The 24,450-nt window shown below is 44.7% G+C and overlaps 1 protein-coding gene and 1 pseudogene across 2 annotated transcripts in view; both read right to left on the reverse strand.

The window, feature by feature from the left end:
• Window positions 1–24,450, reverse strand: part of LOC147605257 (putative CDP-diacylglycerol--inositol 3-phosphatidyltransferase 2) — an 86,520-nt gene that overhangs the window by 30,525 nt on the left and 31,545 nt on the right. For both annotated transcript variants that reach the window (XM_086793770.1, XM_086793769.1), the window contains exons 4-6: window positions 18,527–18,566; window positions 18,383–18,427; window positions 18,224–18,292 (exon numbers count right to left, since the gene is read on the reverse strand). In XM_086793770.1, the coding sequence (XP_086649896.1) occupies window positions 18,224–18,292; window positions 18,383–18,427; window positions 18,527–18,566 (154 nt within the window). The remainder of the gene's footprint in view (window positions 1–18,223; window positions 18,293–18,382; window positions 18,428–18,526; window positions 18,567–24,450) is intronic.
• On the reverse strand, window positions 6,557–7,986 carry LOC147605258 (polyubiquitin-like; annotated as a pseudogene).

Genomic DNA, 24,450 nt, shown 5'->3' on the forward strand with positions numbered 1-24,450 from the left:
CTCTCATTGCTGTAGACCACAAAAATGCATTTCATTGCTTTGTCATCTAGCTTTGTTCGAATTGTTCTGGCACATGTGCATATGCCAAACACCCAAATGTACGCATATAATCCACTGTTGGCTTTCGGCTATACCAAGCCTCAAATGGTGTTATGGTTTTCAAAGCTTTTGTTGGACACCTGTTCAACACATGAATTACACACATTATAGCTTCCATCCAAAAATTGTGAGGCAACTTTTGTGCTTTCACCATGCATCTTGCCATCTCCATGAGAGATCTATTTTTCCTTTCAGCTACACCATTCTACTGCGGTGTATAAGGCACGGTACATTGGTGTTTGATGCCCTTTTGAAGCATATAATCCTTGAATGCATTTGACATGTATTCTCTACCTCTATCTGAGCGGAGTGTTTGGACTTTACATCCACACATATTTTCAGCCATTGCTACAAAGTGTCCAAACCATGTAAACACCTTATGTACTTTGTTTGCTGCATAACAATGCCATCATCTATATGCATAAACTGTATGCCGAGATAGTAGTGTAAAGGCCCCAAATCTGACATATCAAACTCAGCTTTCATTAGAACAAAGTGGGTGGACAAAGTCAAAAGGAAGTCTGATGGTACTATTGACACGTACAAAGCAAGACTTGTGGCTAAAGGCTACTCCCAGAAAAAGGGAATAGATTATGAGGAGACTTTTGCTCCTACTTCGAGAATGACCACAATAAGATCAGTGATTGCATTGGCTGCACATAAAGGATGGAAAGTGCATCAATTGGACATCAAAACTGCATTCTTAAATGGGGATTTACAGGAGGAAGTATATGTAAATCAGCCCATTGGTTTTGTAGTTCCTGGTGAGGAACATAAAGTATGCAGGTTACACAAAGCATTGTATGGGTTAAAGCACGCTCCAAGTGCTTGGTATGATAAAATACATGCTCATCTAACCAGCCAAGGTTATGTGAATAGTCCAGCTAAAAGCACATTGTATGTGAAGAAAACCGGTGCCGATATTCTCATAGTCATCTTGTATGTAGATGACATGCTCATTACAGGTACTAGCAAAGCACAAATTTCAGATTTCAAAGCTGATTTGAAAGCAATCTACTGTAGTTGTGAAGGCTGCCCTGTACTCAGCCTCACAAGTAGATTTGGCAACAGTGGGTTGCTTTTTACTCAACAAAGATATGCATGAACTGCCAGGAAAAAAACAATTCCCACTTGTGGATTGCCTGGTATCATAATCACTGTATGCATAAAGTTGCAAGCTGCCCCCCCTGGATAGAACAAACCAAGATCCAGGGTACCCTGAAGATAACGAAAAATGCGTTTGACTGCTTGTTTGCCAATGCTTTGTGCCTGGGCTGTGCATGAATTTGCTCAACAAAGACACCCCAAAAGATATGTCTGGCCTCGTGTTACACAAGTAAATGAGACATCCCACTGCCTGGCTGTAAATGCCGTCCTCAAAAGGCTCTCCAGTATCATGCATAGTAAGCCGTACACCTGGTTCTACTGGAGTAGAAATGGCCTTACATTTATCCATGTGAAACCTTTTTAGCAAACTTTTTATGTACTTTGTTTGCTGCATAACAATGCCATCATCTATATGCATAAACTGTATGCCGAGATAGTAGTGTAAAGGCATAAATGGAAATTAACTTCAATAGCATTTATTAAATTATGTAACTCTTCACTACTATTCACCAATTAACTTCAATAGCATTTAAAAAACCATACCAATTAAGCTTCTCAAGCTTGAGAGGGGTTGAGAAGAGAGAAACATTGAGAAATTATAGAAAAAATCAATATTCACTAATTACCTTACAAATTGCTTGATTCTTTATTCACGGTAGAGGCCCCCAACCAATCAATTGGTTAAGTATGTTGATGGAGCCACTAGTATGGTTGAGGAGATTATTGGCTAATATTCATGAGTGTTAGCAGACACCCACCACCATTCTCACTGATAGCCAGAGTGCTATGGCCGTGGCACGAAATCCAGTATTTCATGCACGTACCAAGCACATTGAGATTCATTATCACTATGTCAAAGAGAGGTTACATGCAGGGGAGATCAGTTTGTCTTACTGCCCTACACAAGATAATGTTGCAGATCTATCCACAAAGGCTTTACCTCGAGAAAAGTTTGAAGCTTTCCGCAAAGCTTTGGGCTTACTCTCATACAGAGAGTGATCTGCTACCTTGTACAGGTTCACACTTCCACTACAGGGGGGATTTGCAGGCATATGCTCACTTATGGTAGTGCTGTGTGTGAACAGGGCTTAATCGAGGGCACTTTTTCCCATGTGGTTTTCCCCTTGGATATCAAGTGTGAAAGGACACTACATATAATATTTTGTACTTCTATATTATATGGATGTGACACACATGCAAGGGTTGACTTGCATTTTGTGGCTACCACACTTTTGGCTCTCTCTCTCTCTCTCTCACTCTCTCTCTCTCTCTCTCTCTCTCTCTCTCTCATTTCTGTGTGAGCTTCTCCATCCTGCACCTAACCCTAATGTGCAGGTTTGTGTGTGTGTGTGTGAGTCCAACACCAACATAATCTGCTCATCTCAGTATCTCTCTCATGAGGTGCTGTAAGATAGAGAGACTAAAGTGGTGGGGCAGTCGTCTGTTGTGGCGGGTGATGATGGCTCTAATCCACCAGTGATGAAGTGGCCGTGGACGAGGTCCTGGTAAGCGTGGGCGTCTCGCTCGACAAAGTGCTATGGCTCTATCAAGGGTGACTCCTCCTGAAGGACGTCTATGGGACGTCTGGCTCTCCGAGGGGGTAGTGGAGGTTCTGGTCGTATCTGCCGGGGTGGTTCTGGCCCTAAAAAACTGTGTCATGGCTCACTGGCGAGGTGGATCCTGGTGTGTTGTCCTGGCTCATAGGAGAGCCTCTCGATGGCGTCTGAGCTCCAATAAGAAAAGCCCCAAACACCTCTGATCCTCAAACTCCATCACACATCGTAATGGTCCAAAACCCTCTCGGAAGAGACACCAGTATCTCCCTCATATCTCATAGTACACAGTACATCGACATATGTAGTGCTCCTCTGACTCCACTTCCTGGTGACATAGCTGACAAATGCGGTCTTCTGGCTTCATCCCCTCGTATCTGCCAGTCTCTACCCTCAGCTGATGTGATGAAGTGCAGATCTGTCCAATGGCACTGCAAATGCCATTGAGAGATGGGTGTCCATGTATGTAGACCGTGTCACAAAGCCATCTGGGGGGAGATGTAGAAAATGGTCCCGATAGTGGGCCATCTTCGTGCCTAGTGGTAGGGGGGGCTGGACCATGTCCTTTCTACATCTAGCCTCACGATGTCCATCTTGATCACCCTATTGTGCTCAGAGCGACTAAGGTCCAAGACATAGTTTTTTTCATACTCGTATGGAAAATATTCCATACTTCCATACCCGTATGCGTATGGTCACGTATGGAAAAACTTTTCATACTTGAGCCAAAAAAAGAAAATGTTTTACATCTTTTCTAGACACTGACAGGGTCCGCATTTGTAATTGATATGCTTAACAAAGAAAAAGATGAGGAGCGCTTGATTGCCTTGCAAGATTTGCAAGAGGCAGATGAGGCTTTGGAACCATTTTCGATTGCTCCACCCTCTACAGATGGCCAGCCATCCTCTAGCCATGTTGGGACATGATCATGCTGAGGATGAGGGGAGCTTTGATGAGACTTAGGGTTACTTAGTATTCTTCCACTCTCTACGTATGTTTTGTCCACTCCCTACTTATGTTTTTCCTCATTGCTCAGGAGTCAATCTATAGGTTTTGCGGCTTGCCCACTGAGCAGTGAGCACTCCATCATGATTCATCCATGTTTTTGCTCGCTTCCATCTCATGTTTTATTCAGCTTCTTCAGGCTTGGACCTCCTCATGTTTGTCCGCATGGCACAACCTACAGGTGACAGGTTTTGGCATTTGCCCACTCCACACTCCCTAGTCCCTACTTATATAACATGTTACATGATACATCATTGATCATACGTGTATGATGTAAACAAGTTACAGTAATATAAAGTCGAGTTTGGATTATGGCTCTACATCATTTATGTTTTTTCTAATCCCAAAATCTTTGCAATTTCAAGTTTCTTTGGTTTTTCGTGTCATATGTAGCATGTTTTTCCTTAAATTTAGGGTGCCGTATGGTATCCAACGTATGGAATTTATTGGGGGTGTGAACCGTACTTTTTTCGTACTTCCATATCTGTATGCGTTTGCCGTATGGTTCTCGTATGGAAAAACTATGGTCCAAGAAGGGGCAGTCCAGGCTGTAATCAAATGGAGGGAGTGCATCAATCGTCATGCCACGTAATCTCACCTAGGTACACATCTGGGTGTACCAACATCGTGTATCGTTGTCTGCTGCTAACTGCCTGGAAGAGATAAGTGCTAGGTGTGGGTATCTCGGTCTAGGGAGCTCCCATATCCTCTGCAAAAATGTCACTAACTGGAACAGGGCTTCGGTAACCACTGGTGCGGCTCGTATCTCTGCTCTAACAATCTCATGAGCCGATGGTTTGCTCCGAATCATGCGTGCGATCATAGCACCAGTGGTTTCTCTAGTACCTGCCATCCATCATAGAAATCTCTCTCTGGTCCGACCTAGCCGACAAGCGGCTCTCTCCTCGTGTGGTAGAGGCTGGGTCCCCATATGGGTGAGCCATATAAGAGTGTAGGTGTGACCAATGTGTCAAACAACCAGAGTTTGGTGCGTGGCTCCTGAAACTGAATGTAGGCACATTGTCTCTCTAGTGCCCCTAGAGCTGCATATCCACGTGCCAATCTAGCCTCTGCTGCCTGCCTCATAGAGAACTGTGGTCCGCTAAATCTGACTCCTAGTTACTCACATGATCTAGTGTACGCCACTGATTCACCTCTAAAAGTGAACTGATGGTCGGTTCTAGTCACCCAGGCCTGTGCGGTATTGAAGACCATAATCTTAGTCTTCCCAAGGTTCACTGTGAGGTCCCTATCTGCACAAAATGACTGCAAAGCATCCAAATGCTGTTGCAAACCCTCAGGGGAGTCTACAATAAGTACAATGTCATCGGCATATAGCAATATGGGTATCCAAACCCCTGCCAGATTGGCCCCTTGCCCCCCCATCCTATCAATGTAGTCGGATATTTCATCAATGTAAAGTCCAAAAAGGGTGGGTGACAGTGGGCATCCCTGCTTCACCCCAATGGTGCTAGTCACTGTATCCGACATGCCTCCGGGAGTCCGTACTCTGCCTATCAACGCTTCATATAATGCATAAATGCCCCACTGCATCTCCTCGGGAACACCAATGTCATGCAATCTCCTCATGAGTCTGGCACATGGCACCGTGTCAAAGGCTTTGCGGAAGTCCACAAAGCAGTAATATATCCTCTTCCCCAGTGCTTGTCCCTCCTCAATGAGAGCCCTGAGGGTAAATATGTGATCCACAGTCGTGAAACCTCGTCTGAAACCTGCTTGCCCAGGTGCTTTGAGTCCATGTGTCTCAGCCCATCTACTGAGCTCTCGATCCAAAATAGATCCGAATATCTTGGCCAAGCAATGGCCAATCATGATGGTCCTGTAGTTCCCTGGTATCATGGGGTCACCACTCTTAAATAGAGGTACAATAGTATGTGCCAACCAACTATCTGGGAAACCTTCACAAATGGCCCTGTTAAAAATGTGTACTAGCAGTGGTGCCAATACATCTCTGGCATGTGAAAAATGTTCTGCCACCAAACCATCCTAGTCTTGGGCTCTTCCACTACATAGTCTGTCAATAGCATCCAAAACCATCCGAATGGTGACAAAAGTACTATGATCCAGGCGAGTCACTGATGGATGAGGGATGAGGGGCTGCCCTGGTACTTCATATAAAGTTCTTGCATATTCATGCCATGCCTCAGGTGCTGTGATAGGTGTGGGTGGCTGTCGCTCATGGAACATCTTCCACGCCCTCTTGCTGTCCTGCCCCAAAAATAGTTGGTATATCTCCATCTCAAGCTTGGCCAGGTAATCCTGCTTCTTCTTCCGCACAAGACGTTTGAAGAGCGTTCTGGCTTGTCTATGTGTGTGGATGGGGATCTCCTGCTGCAAGCGGTCATGAATCTCGCGACATTCATCATCGTACCAACCATTCTGTGGGGCCGTATGGCGAGGAGGGGTAGAAAGAGGGGGGGTATACGGGAAAGCATATGCTGCTGAACCATGTAATACATCTGCCAACTCTTTCGTAAGCTCATCAAGTGGACTGCTCGGGTCAAGAGCGAACAGACCATCATATACTGCACTGCCATATACCCTAGAGGTCTCCCGAGTAAAGTGATATCTTGGGTATCTCGTATGACTAGAGGGTGGTGTGCCTAACATATCCACAAGTCACAGAAAATGTCAAATATGCATGGTCTGCTGCTATCCCAATGGGTCTGCCCGAAATCCGTGTGTCTGATGGAGGAGACATTAACAATACATCTCCATAATATCGTGGTGATCAAGCACAACTCATACATGTTCCAAATGCATGACAGAAGTAGTAGTACGGCAGATCATATACATAGGCCACATACACAAAACAGGAAACCTATAAAGCGGTAACAGAAAGGAACCTTGGGTCTCTGGAAAGGCAGCAGCAGCAACCCTGTCACTGGCCTCCATGCAGACGGAGGACAAGGCGGAGGGTGGACTCCTCCTGAATGTTATAATCAGCGAGGGTGCGACCATCTTCAAGATGCTCTCCGTCGAAAATCAGCCTTTGCTGGTCGGGCGGGATCCTGGATCTTTGCTTTCACATTGTCAATGGTGTCGGAGCTCTCAATCTCCAAGGTTATGGTCTTCCCAGTCATGGTTTTCATAAAGATCTGCATACTTGCATGCAGGCAAAGCACCAACCTTCTTCTGGATGTTGTAATCAGGGAGGGTGCGGTCGTCCTCCAATTGCTTTCCGACAAAGATAAGCTTTTGCTGGTCGGGCAGGATACCTTCCTTGTCTTGGATCTTAACTGCATCACAGATCTTATCCTAGCTGGGATACGATGGTATAGTTTCTCTGAAAACAAATTTTGGACAAAGGTTTGATTTACCATTTTTCTTAACTGCATGGCCGAACTCATATTCTACACCGATGAAAGTATGCACCTCTGCCCTACTATAATATGAGGGCGCACCGTTATTATATTGCAACATCATCATGTCCCCATGATGTTTCAAACAGAGCTCAGGTATGAGTCAAGAGATTTACAGATTCTCTCAAGTTCCTTCTTGATGAAGTCGTGGAAGGTGATGGCGTGCGCTACAGGCCGGGCTGCACACATAGATTCTTCATCGCCTGGCTCACAGGCGACTGCCTATAGCTTGGTCGTGGTATGTTCTTGTCAGTTAAGGTTTTGACGAAGATCTGCATACCTCCACGACGCAAGACAAGGTGGAGGATAGACTCCCTCGGGATGTTGTAGTCGCTAGGGTTCAACCATCTTTGAGGTGCTTTCCGGCGAAGATTAGCCGCTGCTGGTCGGACGGGATGCCCTCCTTGTGCATGAGCCATGGATGCTCATGTGCAACGCAACTGGCTATAGTAAACCGCCGTCACCACCATCACGTAGATGCGTTGCAATCGGGCTACACCTTACTCACAGTCAATTGGCTATTGTGCTTCTAAGCATGGCCGAACTCATCTTCTACACGGGCTGATGGCGTGCGCTACAAGCCGGGCTGCACACATAGGTTTATCATCGCCTCGCTCACAAGCAACTGCTTATAACTTGGCCGTGACATTGTCGATGGTGTCCGAGCTCTCTACCTCCAAGGTATGGTTTCGTCCATCTTCGAGCTGCTTTCCGGCGAAGGTTAGCCACTGCTGGTTGGGCAGGATGTCCTCCTTGTATTGGATTTTAGTCTTAACATTGTCGATGGTGTCCTCCAAGGTGATGGTCTTGCCGGTGAGGGACTTGACGAAGATCTGCATGGCAGCAAGGGGAAATCGAAGCGGATGCAAATCTATTTTTAATCTTTATAAAAATAACTTTTGCCTATATTTGGGTAGCCACACATGGTCTTCTATGGTTGCTTGCTTTCGTGCAAGCATCTTAGGCTACCCAAGGTAATCATGACAGGCTCACGAAAACCTTTACAGATAGTAAAAGTGTCCTACCCCCAATTGGGAATGGGTTCATACTCGTGAAACCATTGGATTCCTAAGATCATGTCACACCCCAAAAGAGGCGAGGCAATGAAATCTCGCTGGAATGAGGCCTTCTGAACCTGAAAAGAAAACTGTTGTGCCTTTTGAGATATGTGGGTGCGGAGACCAAGTGTAAACCTGTCTACATCCAAATGATAGGGCACTAAGGTACAGCTCATTTTGGTAGCCAACTAGGGAGAGATAGCGTCCTCAGAACTGCCAATGTCAAAAAGGACTGCAAACTGGCGACCCTTGGTAGAGCCATAAGCTCAAATAAGGCTTTTCTGTGCACTCACCCTCTTGCTTAGCATCAAATACCACGGATAGCATGGGATGCATAGAAGGTAACAGCTGAACTGCGTGCCCTAATGTATGACAAAAGAAACAACGGTTCTCTACCTGATACTTTCTTTGCTCCTTTGGAGAAAGATAGCCTCCAGTTATGCCTGCTTTGGCCTTTTCCTCGGGGGTTTTCTCAGGCTTGGATTCCTTGAACTAGAGCTAGAACTGTTGTCCTTCTTAACGTCTTTAGAAGATGGGATACCCTTCCCCAGCTGCAAAGAAGAATGCTGTTGCTGAGGTTTGGTACTAGACTGCGGTTGTTTTGGCTTGCCTCTGTTCATCTTCATTTCCTCATTTTAAGCAAGAGTTAAAGCCCTATCATAGGTACTGGGTTCAAAGTTACAAACTATGAACCGAATGTTAGGATCCAATCCACGAATGAATTGATCCATCTTGGCCTGCTCAGATAACCCTAACTACTATGCTAAAGTGATAACCTTACCGGAAGACTGAAGCACGAGCGGCCCGTTCTGTTTGAGTCCATAGAACTCATCTGCCAGGTTGGTCAAATACTGGGGAGGGAGAAATCTAGTCTTCAAGTCATGGACAAAGGTGTCCCAGTGAGAAGCTGCCTGGGTGACTTACATCACTGTCGTGTTTGGTAGGATGTTGACATGATAGATCTTCGCTAGTGATTCTACAACTGGACTACACCAGCTACTTGACCACTAAGTTATGGCATAGTTATCTTGCAAGCTCACTCACTTAGCGTGTTCATATTATGGACCGCATATACATAGTACTTTAGTACTTATGTTGTATTTCTCTTATCTCTTTGGTAGAACCTTTTTGTTGTAAAGAAGAAGAACAACAACAAATTTTCAACCTCTCCTCTTGTGTTTTCTCTTCTAGGATTTGTGTGTGTGTGTGTGCTTGCAAGAGCTCAAGCTCTCTTCCTCCCTACATCTTTTCATGGTACCCGGTTCATGCTAGGAAGCTGAGCGGCAAGCAAGAGAAGCACATGAAGCGGTACGAGAGTAAGAGCTTCACCTACTCTTTGTGTTGGCTACTACACCCTTGTCGGGAGCTCTTCGAAAGGCACCCGCAAACGAACTCCAATTGAGGAGCTGTCTTCGCGGGAGCGAAGCTACAAGGCAACTATATTGATCTTTGGACAGAAATTTGTGGGACCAAAAACGCGTTTCGGGTGCGTCTTGACCTCCGTTTTCTAGTTCGCATGCGTTCACATGCACTGCGAGTAAGTTTCGATTCTCTGCAGAATTTTATCTTTGGAACTAAGAAAGGGCATTTGGTTGTTATTGGGTGTACGTATAAAAGTTGAGGTCACTGGTTGTGACAGTTGGGTGTATGTATAGTACCGCTACAGAGAATATAGCAGTTTGTGCAACTCAAACAAGAGTGTTGTTTCTGGTAAGTTTGTATTGAAGACAAGATGTCAAACAAGAGTGTTGTTTCTGGTGAGTTTCTTCACCGCATAGAGGCCGGAATGAGCCGAACCCCCCTCCCCCCCCCGCCCCCCCCCCCGGAGTATTTTATTACCCAAGGAGAATAATATCATATACAAGCTTTGAGGGCCTTACTCTCCCCACGGGAGATGCCGGATTATCCATATACAAATGCCATAACACAGCCCAACACGAGGCAACCAAGCTGGAACATAGGCTATAGAATTCATATACCTCTGTGTGGGTACTGATTCTTTCCCAAAAACCACGGGTCTTTATGCAATAGAGTTGGTACAACAAGTACAACACTCCATTCAGCTGGTACAGCAGGTACAGTGGCTGGTGCAGCGAAATGCTGGTACAGTAGGTACAATTGTTTGTACAGTAGGTACAATGGCTGGTACAGCAAGCTTCGTGATGGAAGCCTCCAAAACAGTCCCCAACAGCTGGTATTCTTCATGGACAGCCTTCAAGAGAGAGAGAAAGAGAGTAGCCATCATTAGGGCAGCCTGTAACGGTGGTAGAGGCTAGTATGCAGCAAGAGAGCCTCTATTAATGAAGAGAGAGGGCTCCAATTTAGAGATTTGGACCTCCCATGAGCTAAAATGGCAAGAGAAGGCTACAATGACAAGTGGAGAGCCACACAATAGCTGAAGTGATAAGTGTGAGGCCACTTGTCTCACTTTGATCCACTTTCTAACAAGTGTCAGATCACTTGTCTCACTTTGGTCCACTTTCTTGCCACATGTCCCAATCTAAGAGATGGGTCCTTCCATAAACTTTACCTCTAAAATTATCCCAACTAGTAGACATTCTGTCATAGGCACTTTGCCAACTCTTGGTATCTGCTCAATTCGAGATATAATGACACGAACAGAATTTCCATCGGAGTCGAGCCAAAAAAAGCAACTCTCCTAAATTTTTGGTCCTTTGTATTCTAGGATAATCCACCATTCCCAAAGCTTGTACTTTCCAAATATTTAGACATCTTGGAGTCCACCAGACCCCTTTCATACTCGAAAATGTCCAAGTTGGTGACAGATGACTACACGAGAAAAGCATGGGTGTTTTTCATGAAGGAGAAGAGTAAAGTTTTCACTCATTTTCAGAATTTTAGAGTGATGGCTGAAAAGCAGACTGAAAAGCATGTGAAGAACCTAAGGTCAAATGGAGGGGGAAAGTACTTCTCCAATGAGTTCTCTAATTTTTTAGAGAAGAATGGCATTCAAAGACAATCTACATGTAAATACACTCCGCAGCAAAATGGAGTTGCTGAGCAGAAAAACAAGCACATTGCAACGATAGCATGAGCATTGATGACAAAGAAGAATATGCCACATAGCTATTGGGCTAAAGCTATTTCTACAGCAGTTTATATCATGAACAGGACTCCTACTGAGGCCATACATGATATACCACCAGAGGAGAAATTCAATGGCAAGAAACCTAATTTGTCAGGACTCCTACTGCAACCATACATGATGTAACGCTAGAGGAGAAATTCAGTGGGAGACAAGAAACCTGATTTGTCTCACTTGAAAGTTTTTAGATGCATTGCCTATGTGCATGTGTCAAATGAGTTGCGTACGAAGCTGGATCCAAAGGCAGAAAAATGTGTGTTTATTGGATATTCCGTTGAGCAAAAGAGATATAGATGCTATAACCCTACTACACGTGAGTTGAAACTTGAGGGTAAGTAGAGATGTTGTGTTTGATAAAACGAGAAAGATGTCATTTGGGTTGATATAACTGGAAAAGTGATTACACAGAATGCAAGTCAGCAATCAGAATGCAAGTCAGCAATCAGAGTCATTGAGTGGACCTGGAAAGTTCTCTTGTGCTGGTTTGTTGATAGACCATGTAGTGGAAGGCTTCATCAAAATACTAGTCCTGAAAATGTAGTTGGTACATTATGTAAAGGCAAAGAGAAGGTTGGTGAGCCTCTTAGTATGCCCAACATTTTTGCAGGACATTCTTATGTTGATGGAGAGTCTCGTGGCTCAGAGCAGAGCCTTCAATCTTGATGATGAGCTTGGGATTCCAACTATTAGAACACATGGTGTAAGAAAGGCAAGAGAAGTTGCAAAAAATGCCAGGTAGTGATCATGGACAACGCACGTCAGGGAGATTTAGAAAACATGTTGACAGGTTGACATATGATGGTTATGTGGCTCATCATTATGCATATATGGCTAAAGTTGTGCAAGGTGTTGAACCCACATGCCTTGAAGAAGTTGTTGGGAATGTAGATTGAAAGAAAGCCATGGATGAAGAAATGGCTGCATTGGATGCAAACGAGACCTAGTACTTGGTGCTATTGCCTGAGGACAAGAAGGCTATTGGATGCAAGTGAGTGTACAAAATAAAGCACAACTCAGATAGAAGTATTAGCACAACTCATGTGGCAGATGCTGATCATTCACTCTATGTGCGGAAGAGTGATAAGGACCTTGTGGTCATCACAATCTATGTGGATGACTTGATTGTTGGAGGTGACAGTGAGAGAAAGTTGAGAGTGTGAAATGTCTTCTCAAGCAGAAATTTGACATAAAGGATTTGGGTGAGCTAAGATATTTTTTTGGCATTGAGGTTATAAGGACGGCCAAGGATATATGGTTGTCACAGAGGTAGTATACACTAGACGTGCTGTCCAAATATGGTATGGCTGTCTATAAGCCAATTTCTATGCCATTAGATTCAAATGGCAAGTTGAGTGCAGTTGCGGGTGAGATTTTGGAGAACCCCACTATGTGCACGAAGATAGTGGGTAGCTTGATCTACCTAACGATCACCTGGCCAAATTTGAACTATACAGTTGGATTGAAGAGTCAGTTTATGTAGGTTCCTCAAAAGTCACACTTGGATGATGTGACGCGCACATTGCGCTATGTGAAGTCTACATTAGACTATGGTCTCTTTTATGAGGCTCGTATAGAGTTGCAGGTGTTTGGATACACCGATGCAGATTGGGCTGGTAGTATCGCAGATAGGAGATCTACCAGTGGGCCAATAGTTGCCTTGTCAAGTACGGAGGCAGAGTATAGGGGTGCTGCAATGGCAGCATGTGAGGTAGCTTGGTTATGCAAGCTACTTGGTGATTTGGGGTTGCAGGTTGACAGACAGGTTGTCATCTGTTGTGACAACCTTAGTAGTATACAATTGGCGAGGAAGCCCATTTTTCATGCGCAGACGAAACACATAGAGGTTCACTATCACTTCATGAGAGAGAGGGTCTTAGCAGGAGACATTGATCTCATGTATGTTAGCACAGAGGAACAAGTAGCTGACATTTTCACAAAAGCATTGGGAGCAAAGAAGCTTCGTAGATTCTGGACTATGCTTGGAGTCCTAGAGATGCAGTTGAGCTTGAGGGGGAGTGTTGAGGTGTCAAGCTCAACAAGAGCTGACACTTATGATATGCCTGGGTGACCGTTTCCGCCACTTACATCACTGGAGTGTTTGGTAGAATGTTGACATGAAAGATCTTCGCTAGTGATTCTACAGCTAGACTACACCAGCTACTAGTCCACTGAGTTATGGCATACTTATCTTGCTAGCTCACTCACTTAGCGTGTTCACATTAGGACCACACGTACATAGTACTTTAGTACTTACGTTGTATTTCTCTTCTCTATTTGGTAGAACCTTTTTGTTGTGAAGAAGAAGAAGAACAACAAATTTTTAGTCTCTCATCTTGTGTGTTCTCTTCTCGGGTTTGTGTGAGTGTGTGTGCTTGCAAGAGCTCAAGCTCTCTTCCTCCCTGCATCTTTTCAACCTGTGGTCGAGTTTGTATATAAACTAGACCAATGCTACCACCAGGTAAGTGCCTTGTCTATAAGGTGGGGAGCCACTACATGGACTTTCTCTTGTGGATCTATCAACTTAGCCAAAAGAAAATATGCATTAAACTAATGAATAAATTGACTGACAACTGAATGATCACACTTACCATCATACTTACTAAAGTTTGGCTAAGTCTGGATGACGGTCGTTGATGCTACAGGAGGCTGGCCGGTGGCATTGATGGGTGGAGAGAATGAAGACAGGGTATGTTGGAACTGCAGATGCATGGTCTCTCTTTTCCGCTTGTGTTCGAGTAACATTCGCTCATGATCCAGCTCTCACTGGTGCTCCTAAGTTGCGAGGTCAGCGTAATGCCGGTCTTCGTCAACCCTACGTTGGGCTTCCTCACGTTCTCGCTTTTCTTCTTTTTCTTGTCTTTGCTTTTCTTCATTTTGAACTTACTCGTCTTCTCATCTTTGTTGTTCCATCTGAAAGAAAAGAGAGATGAAGTCGGGGGAAGCTAGAGTAGTTGGTTTTGCTACGGTAGCCTCCAAGAGATGGAGACGCTCCATGAGAAGTGGGTTCTGAGCTCTGAGTAGAGCTATGGCATCTTCTGGTGGTGGAAGAGAAAGATCTGCTTTGGGAGAAGAAGGCTCCTCTGATGATTTGTACTCTCCTCTATAGACATGGGCGGTTCAGGGGAGTTTGGACATGTGTGGACGGCCAAGGCTATTTTAGCCGGCTAGGACTCCTATATCCGAGTTGGGTGGAGAGTTTCCCTATTCTCTTCTAGCAGGTTTCATAGAGGCCTCTCAAAGACCATGGCTCAAACATGGCAAGATTAAGCAGAATTGGGAGAAATACACCATCACGATCAAGAAGAGTAAGAAAAAGATCAAACTATCAATATGTCCCAAGATGTAGATAGATCCAACTGACAAGCCAACTCAGAAGCCATTGTATGTTAAAGATCTAAATCTCATGTATGGTGTAGAAGATGATGAAGAGGAAAGAATTCTAAGAGAAAATCCAAAATTAGTCTCGCTATTCATGCTAGATGTGGAGAGTATTACCTCTAAATATACCCCAATAGTTTTGAGAACATGCAACTTGCAAAGCTCATGGAGCTAACAAAGAAAAATAAGAAAACGGAGTCTAGTTAGCCGCGATGTTGGACTATCCAAGGATGCTCTCACACTAGGATGCAGTGTGTGTGGACAAGCTCAATCTGATACCAATGTAACATGCAGCGGAATATGCGTAGATGAAAGAACCTGTCACACAAATCTTTCACCACCTTGAGTCCCAATTACCCACTGAAGGGTCCCCCTCCTATTGCTAGGAGTATTTACTTTATTTCTTTGAAGAGAGAGAATGCAGGACTAACTTTGGCGTGAGAATAAACCCGAATGCAAGACCTTCGAAAGACCAAACGATGAGCTGACTGCACACTACTGTAGTAGAAGCACCAAAGATGACCAATCTCAATGCCAATGCACTCTTCCAAGGGGCTGTAGGAGAGCTACAAACTGTGGCTGGGAAAGGGGCTGTTTGGGGACTGTTCTAGGGCTGAATATGCAAGAGAATGATGGCTGTAGATGACTGTATATGCAGGCTGAGAGTAGTATGTTTTCTACAACAGAAGGGATGATGGATGAAGCTGCATTGCAAGAGAGGAGCACAGAGGGAGATGCGTTCCAGCCTTGATGAAGATCCATGATGCATGAATGAGAGAAACGCCAGGCATATATATGCATCTAGGGGCTGGTCGGTTTGCTTAAGCAAGTCGGCTGAGTCCTAAATAATACACGACCTGGAAATAGGCTTTAAGTGTTGTTTATAATGCTTTGAATGCTTCCGACTGGTCAATTAGGCTGCCAACTAGGTCTTGAGGGTACAAATGCTAAAGAAAGGTTCACATGCACATGAAATGAATGCTATGCAATGCAAACCATGATCTAAATGCAAACTCTATGGATTCTACTGACTGCTACATGAATGAATGATTCTCTTGAAGTGGGTTAAGAGACTATCCCGACTGACTGACCGACCTTCCTTATATGGCTGAGGAAAGACGTACGTAGCTCATGCCTGTTCGGGACTGTGGCTTACGATCTTCCAAGGAAATCCTCTTCATGGATGATACCCTGTTGTGGAGAGAGGCCAAATGCTGCCATATACCTCTGGCCAGCGTCATATGCTTTACATGATTGATTACCTGCGGTGTGCAGTTGAGGAAGATAAACGAATGGACCCTGGCGTTGACACGATCCCACATCTGTGCCTGTGCCTCCCGGTCCTTTCGGATCGACGGTAACTCCCCTTCCTCTACTTCCGGCCGTGGAACCCCAACAACAACGAGATCAGCGAGGTCGTAAGACTCCAGAACAGATTCCATCATAACCTTCCATATGCCGTAGTTGTTCCCGTCCAACTGACGGTCCACCGGGAACGTGGGGAGTGTAGGGATCTTCACATGCCTCTCGGCCATCTCTAATAGATCTGCCATTGCGGGGATGTACTCTGAAAAAGGGTGGGTGGGTGGGAGCAAAGAAGAACTTACACCTGCAAGTGGCTGTCCAGCAAATCAGCCCGCCGTCCTCTTGCTTCTCCTCTTCCCAAACAGTCCCGTACAGTCCACCAATCAGCAACCCAATAGTCCCCCTCTTGCTCACACAAATCCCAAGAACTATCTAGAGCCTAGGCTTTGATACCATGTCAAAATACGCAGCGGAGATGATGACCAGATCTGGAAACACAAGAGCAAACGCAATGCAGAAAACAACAACACGAGAAAGAGAGATAGAGGCGTGTAACTCTGCTCTGTACACACAGAGAAGATCCCGGAATGATACAACTGTGACAAGGGGCTGTGGGGCCATTTTATATGGCCCCCAAACAGCAGTCGGCCTGCTGTAGGGCAGCCGACCGGACCACAAACTCCATGACCAGCCATCATCACCAGTCGGCCAGCAGCAGGGGTGTCGGCCAGCTTATGTGGGAGGTCGTGGACCTAAAGCAACACAAACAGCCAGCAGCAGCATGTCCAAATGCAGTCGGCCAGCTTCAAAGGTCCTCCTTCCACCACGGGGCTGCCACCCAAGCCACAAAAAAATAGGGAAAAATGGGGAAAAAAACGGGGAGTGAGGAAAAATGAGAAAACACCTACAAGGGCGGGCACACCCACAACAAAGGCCCTGGTGTCTACAGAAAGACAGGAGATGACTTCTAACAGCTCATAGTCCATCATAAGGTAGTCTTTTGGTCAAGAATTCAGTCCTCTTTTGGAAGGCCAAAGGCGATGGAAGTTGTACAGTCATATACATCTTTTTGTACCATATCAATATACTGAAAATACAGTTTATCTCTCTTCTCTCTGCTATCTATTCATTTCTATTGCATTAGTGTTTTTAATCAGGAGGCTTAGGGCTGGATGAAGTACAGCAAGGCTTCCATGCATGCAAGGGTTTATGGATACCCTTCTTGATTGTGTGGGAGGGTCTTGGATCAGAGGTGTCAATACAACAGGCATCCTGGGGAGACAGTGCTGCAACAACACAAGCTTCTTTGACATTCTAGGACACATTACATGTCGGCTTGATTTATGTGATGCTTTGTTGAGTGATTCCATTTGATTATTTGAAAAGAGCTCTTAAAAGTGGCATTTAGTATTGCAGAGAATTTTCCACCTAGTCAAAGACCAGTAAAGATTGTCTTTAACATGTCTTACCAAGTTTTCTCTTGTAGCTTGGCAATTTGATGAGAATTTGGTTTGCCCCAAGCACCTTGATATTTCTATATGCAGAAAAGGCTAGTGGTTTGCAGTACACCGATGTCCCTGCATGTCATTGGGAAGCCCATTCAGGCTGCCCATCAAGGATGGACGTCCAGCTCCCTGCCCCCATCGACATCCCTGCCTGTCAGTGGGAGGGCCATTCAGGTTGCCCATCAAGGATGGACATCCCACTTCCTGCCCATCCCACGGGGCGGGAAATATTGGTAATCCGCTTCAGTTCTTTGAGCACGAGGATATACATTCTGAAGTGAGTGGAGGTTCTGGGGGAGAAATCCCGTGAAATGACTTGTATCAAGCAAACAGAGCTAATAAGCAAACAATTTTGCCATTGGTTGCTTTAAGCCCATGCACATGGGCTGTCATCCTCTTTGTAAAAAGAACTTTTCTTATGGGTGGATGGATGGATGGATGCATACACACACACAAAGATATATATCCATTTACACAACTGCAAAAAAAGATAGGGACTTCTAAAACAACATGTTAATAATTTAGGATCCACGAAACAGAAGACCTATGCACATACACAACATTGTGATATCTGGGGACTAGCGTCCATTGAACATTCATACAATATTTCTTAGCCTTTTACATGCATGGCAGCTTGTATAGATAGGCATACACACATACCCAACATAGATTCAGTATTACAAAGATGAATGAAATGCAGGAGTATAAGTAATACACAACCCACCTGTACATTTGAAGCCAGTGACTTGCAATGTCTAGAGCCAGCAAACCAAGAAACAACCCAAAGCAACTCCTACATCACCAAAACAAGAACTATGAGCACACCAAAGCTTCAAAAAATACACCTAGGAAATTTTCCAGAAACATGCAATACACAACTCACTTGTAGTTGTGTGAAAGAACTACTAAAAGTCCTGCTGTGCTCACCCTGGAAGCCAAGAGGTGTTAACATTCATAATCTGTCTAGTTTAGCAAAAGCATAAAATTTCAAAAATTATGTGCGCCTTTGAAAGCTAGGTCAAGGTACCTATCCGTCACCATGTCAAGGACGGCTCCAAAAGTGGATGCTGTACAAATCAATAGCAATCAAACAAAATTGTGAAAGTTCTTTGCTAGAAACTGGCATTGATTTAAAGAGCCGTTCTTCTATATCAGCACAACCCATGACCTCAAACACAATAACGATGGTAATGTCTCATTTTAATTAAAGAAAGCACTTGAAAACAACCCTTCTGGTGTCGCTATAGGTTTTTCAACTTACAACCAAAAACTCGCATCTTTAAAGACCCTGGTTGGCATATGAATGTGTCTAACTATTCACCACCCAACCACGGCTATTTCTTGCCAAGAGCTTGTGCAATCCTGGTGGTCATGCATCACATCATAATGTTCAAGTACTAGGCATTCTTTACTTTTTGTAGTCATGTAATTTTGTAGGCTTGGCAAGAGCCATGTCGATGAACAAGCATGGGATGTAACTAATGTCACTAGGTAGAGTATGTACATAAGCAGCATAGGCAACATACCATGTCAACATAGCACATGTGATATCAAGTCAACATGCTTAGTCCATGTGCAACGTATGCAACATATGTGGCACCATCTTGATGTAAGCATTGAAGTAAGCAAGTTCTCTAGGTTATAAGATAAGTAGCCTTCAACACGTTGAAGGGCCATTTGTGTAGTGCAAGCTAGCTCCTTAGAGGAGGTAAAGTCTTCTATAGAGAGGAGTTAGTACCTCGCTTCATTGGTAAAGTTTGCTATTAAAAAGGCTGATATCACATGTCCACTAAGAGAATCATTGGAAAAACGGGGCAGATGATGGGTTGCTTAGAAAAATCAAACGCACTCAAGATGATGTCATGACACACTACTGGAATGGGACTCATTTGACAATTTGGACAAAAGGTGCTTTCACTCTTGTCAAATGAGTTCAAGACTGAGGCTTTGCAACAGGTCAGGCATTGTGGTTGAGGTAGATACTAGAGATGTGGCATACCTACAGACTAGCAGCACTATGCAGCGACTATCAGGGACAGGTTGCCCATGTGTGCCGGACAAGTGCAGCAATTGGACGGGTGTGCCAAGCAGTCAGGTCTGTGTTAGAATTTATGCATCTCAGTGTTTTGGGGATCTACCATTTATTTGGTATATTATGTATTTTCTCCTATTTATTTTGTCCAAGGCCAGTTGGCCAGCCCTAGAGGCAGTCGGCCAGGTCTCTCTAGCACTATATAAGGAGTTCCCCCATTATTCACTCATTCATCCACTTCCCTTGCACAAGTTCAACAATCAGTTGCTGGCTATTGCCATTGTAAAGCTTTACTGCTGTTATAAAAGGTGATCTTGTCCAACTCTCTCAATCTCCGTTGCACTCTCTCATAAGTTTTACTGTTTAAGCTTCTCCCTGTGCATTCTCCATCATGGTATCATACACTTAGGTCCAGGCTGCTCCAAGCTCTGCAAATCTTCCCACCTTTCTCTTCTATGTTGTGCGTTTTCCTCCATCACTCTTCCGGCCGCAGATCAAAGACAACAATGGCTGCGTTTCCCAACTGTGCTGTGTTTTCAGGTCCAGCCAGCCTGCTGTTTGCTGTCGGCCAGCCCTTACAGGCTGTGTTTTCTTCTACAGAGGCAAGAGGTGGAGTTGTGGCTGTGTTTTCTGCACCGGCATCTGTTTTTGGTGAGTTCTTTGCATTTGGTGCTGCTCGACACCTACATTGTCTTCTTCCTCCATGAGTCCGGTAGGAGGTTCCCGGTGGATCTTGGACTGTTTTGCTGCTGTCCAGCCTCTTGCTCTCTCAGGTTTGAGAGGGGGCTGATTGTTCCTAGTGCCTCGCTTTGTTGGAAAGCACTTGAGAGAAGTGTTTGAGAGCTGAGATTTGTTCTTTGTTGCTGTGAATATGGCTCCCCCCTGTACGAACAAGGATGACAAGTTGAAAGGACCCAACTATGCTCATTGGAAGCTTCAGATGCGGATCTGGTTCATCCACAAGGGTTTGTGGGACATTGTGCAGGGCACTGAAAGGAAGCCCGAGCGTCCTCAAAACTCTAGGCAGTGGACTCGGGATCATGAGCATGAATTTGCTGCGGAATTACAAGACTAGGAGAATTGGGACTCGAAGGCACATTCTGTGCTTGTGCGGACCATCACAAAGAAGGTCTCACCGGCAGTACAAACTCTCACCAGTGCTCATCAGGCATGGTCTAAATTGGAGGATCTCTTTGCTCAAGATTCATCGATGAGGGCAGTTACCTTGCAAGGGAAGCTCTACGGTTTGTTAGACCCTGAAAGCAATTCCATGCAGTCTTTTCTCATGAAGACCAAGGTTATCCATGACTAGTTACTGGCTATGGGTGCTGCTTTGTCCTCTTCTCAGCTGGCTGCTCTTATCCTAACCAAGCTTTCTCCGGACTATGATGTGATTTCTCGATCTTTGCGGTACCAGGTCACTTCCACTCAATTGGATTTTGATGATCTTAGCTCCCTACTTTTGGAGGAGGAGTCCGTTCTCATCTCACAGGGTAAGTTGAAGGTGTCAATCAACAGTTCTGATCAGGCACTTTCCTCAGTTCAGAAGAAAGGTTGGAGTCGCTGCTTTACTTGTGGAAAAAGAGGCCATCTGTCCAAAGATTGCTTGTCCAAGAAGAAGGACAAGACCAAGGGCAAGGTTTCATCTCAGAGAAAACGCAAAGACACGACACAGGATGGTGATACAGATTCTAGTACCACTTCTAGAGCTCCCAGAGCGCTTCCGGCTTAGGAGAACCTAGATGGTATACTTCTCTAGTACACATGCAGTTTCCCCCCATGTGCTTCCAACCAGAGGAGGCTTGGGGGCGGGAGAGGGGACTGATTGCAGCTCCACTTACTGGTGCATGGGGACCGTGATTCGGAGTTCCAAGCATTACACATATGGCAAGACATGGTTATCTTTGGTACAGCAGAGATTATGAACCGGATCTGTTCCAAGTTCATTGTTCGAGGCCTTTTGGGACGTGATGTGTTCCGTCCACTGTTGGGGATTATGAACGCGGTGTGTCCAGCAGCTCATCATCTATTCTTGGAGTGCACTGCACACTTGTGTAGGAATTCGTGGCCAAGCAAAGTTCCTTGATGGCAGGTGCTCTCTCCAAGGTGATTCCAGTATTCGCGATGCTGGAGGGTCCATGGTTGCATCTTCATCGACTTATCTTCTTCCGACTCCTGAACACTATGAGCTACAGAGGGGGTGTTAGAATTTATGCATCTTAGTGTTTTGGGGATCTACCATTTATTTGGTATATTATGTATTTTCTCCTATTTATTTTGTCCAGGGCCAATCGGCCAGCCCTAGAGGCAGTCAACCAGGTCTCTCTTGCACTATATAAGGAGTTCCCCCATTATTCACTCATTCATCCACTTCCCTTGCACAAGTTCAACACTTAGTTGCTGGCTATTGCCATTGTAAAGCTTTACTACTGTTATAAAAGGTGATCTTGTCCAACTTGCTGGCTATTGCCATTGTAAAGCTTTACTACTGTTATAAAAGGTGATCTTGTCCAACTCTCTTAATCTCCTTTGCACTCTCTCATAAGTTTTACTGTTTATGCTTCCGCATGTGCATTCTCCATCAGTCTACACTGATTAGCACCCGACCGATCATGTATGAATGGTGCACTTTTAATTATAAGATTTTATTGCAGATTTTCCAGCTAACTAGCCCACAACCTTCATGGATCTAGCTGAGACTAGATCACAACCAGGGATAGTAGGCGTGTTATCTTCCCTCATTAGATCATTAGATATTGTAATTCCACCGGTTGGTGTGGAATGCTTTGGTTGAACACAATGCTAATCAATACACTTAAATACACTGAGATTTAATGGACAACGAGCACAATACAAGATGTAATTTGCTGAATTGACAAGAGACACACAATGAGCCGAACAGCTGGCCCCTCCCTCAAATAGTGTATATTAATCTTGGGAGAATCAAGTACATGGTGTCATGGGCATTTCTGACCACATTTCCATACCAATGCATATGAATACAGTATTGCAAACAATATGGCTGTTGGTAAAGACCTTCAACACACACTACCCTCTCAAGTGCCCATATTCTCTACCATCTACTCTCTATTGTTCCACCCACACATGGTAGAAACGATCTGCAAGAGAGCATGTAGGACAAGAGAACACTACACAAGGTATGTGAACATGGAGTCCTGCTCCTCCCTCCTACTACTTGCTTCCATAATTGAGCATTAAAGCTTACCAATTGCAAGTAGAGTCGATGTCAACGAAAGTCTTCGCGATGGAAGCATATGGAGTGCTGAAATCTTCAATTTGTTCTTTTATCACGATTTTTCGTGATAAAAGTCTTCAAGTGGATGTAGGGAACCTTGGAAAAGCTTCCCCTATGATTCAGCTTGAGAAAGGAAGGCTGAAATTAGGGTTTTCAGTCATAAGAGCAAAAATTACAGCAAATAAAAGGGCTGTTTTGCTGAATTTCAATCATTGGGAATGTATAGGAGAGTGACAAGCTTGGATATGGTGTTGTGAAGGCGAAAGTGTCAAAATACAGCCATAAAGCCTCATGAAAGGAGACGCTAACTTCTACAGAGAGTTGATGAGATGTCCACCCTCGGTGTCACATAGAGAGGGAAAGTTAGTTGGAGTCCAGGCGAGGACTGACACATGGCTAGCACAAGTCCCAAAAACGAAAAGCCAAATCCACAGTTGCACATGACTGGCATCAATCCCGTGCATATGCAACTACCATGGATGCCAGTCCAATGTATTTACATAATGAGAAAGCACGGGTGGACCAGTTGGGTGGCCAAATGGTGACAAACCCCGGAAACCTTTTTATGTTCATCTTGTGCTCTTGCAATGGTTGTATGCACCTGAGCAAAGGCAATATCCAAGCCTCTTAGATACATAGGGAACTACATGCACATTGACCTTTGGTGACTTGTTGCTTTCATTCTTCTTCCGTTGACGACATTCTCTAAACATGTGTTTTTTGATTCCACATGCGAAGCACTTCCCTTCCTTCACATATTGATCCCTTTGCTCCAGAGTGAGTCCAAACTTATGCCTCTTGTTTGTGCTATCTTTGGTAGAGATATTCTCAGCTTTTCCTTCACGTTTGGCCTCTTTTGAGAGGTGGCTGTCCACCTTGTTGCAAGTTTGGGAAAGCCCTCTCTTTGCCCTTATTGGCATGCCCATCCTTGTTGGATTGATTGATCTTTTGCTCTAGTTGTTCGGTGGCAAGAGCGGAAGCTATGAGTTGTGGAAAAGTTTGATTTGGGTGAAGTTTTAGTCCCGATTGATAGAAGGGATGCCTCAACTTCCTCTTTTCTTGATCACTAAAATGTATGAACGGTGATACTTCCAAGAGAATCTTCCAAAATTTTGATACATAAGCTTGCACCGATTCATGCTCCTTTTGATCAATGCTGTCCCACTTCTTAACAATTCTCTTTACGGCATTAGGAAGCAAGAACTGGGCATAAAACCACTCCTTGAACTCATCCCAAGTGGCAACGGGATCCAGAGATAGCTTTTTCGGAGATCCACCAATGGGCAGCCGTGCCCTTCAAGAACATGCTCACATGTCTAATCTTGGACTTCTCCATGAAGTCCTCATCACACTGAAGGCAACATCAAATTGGGCAATAAAAGCCATGACCTTGGAAGCATCATACTCCCCACGGTATGACTCAAATTGGACCGACTTGTCACCTGCTTTGAATTCCTTGAGCTCCTTGCGATGGTGCTCATCATCATCATGCTTTCTTTTTCCCCTATCCAACGGGGCAGCCCTTGCAACACGGGGCTCATGTGCAACTCGAGACACAGGGGCATCTGCTCTTGGAGTTGGTGGCCCTGGCAACAGTGGCCTACCTACATGCATAGATACATCTTTCCTTGCATCACCATGCTCACGGGATACTCTTTGGTAT

The sequence above is a fragment of the Cibotium barometz genome, chromosome 60 (assembly GCF_041138505.1).
Source record: "Cibotium barometz isolate CiBa-2024 chromosome 60, ASM4113850v1, whole genome shotgun sequence".
In the NCBI taxonomy this organism is placed as follows: domain Eukaryota; kingdom Viridiplantae; phylum Streptophyta; class Polypodiopsida; order Cyatheales; family Cibotiaceae; genus Cibotium; species Cibotium barometz.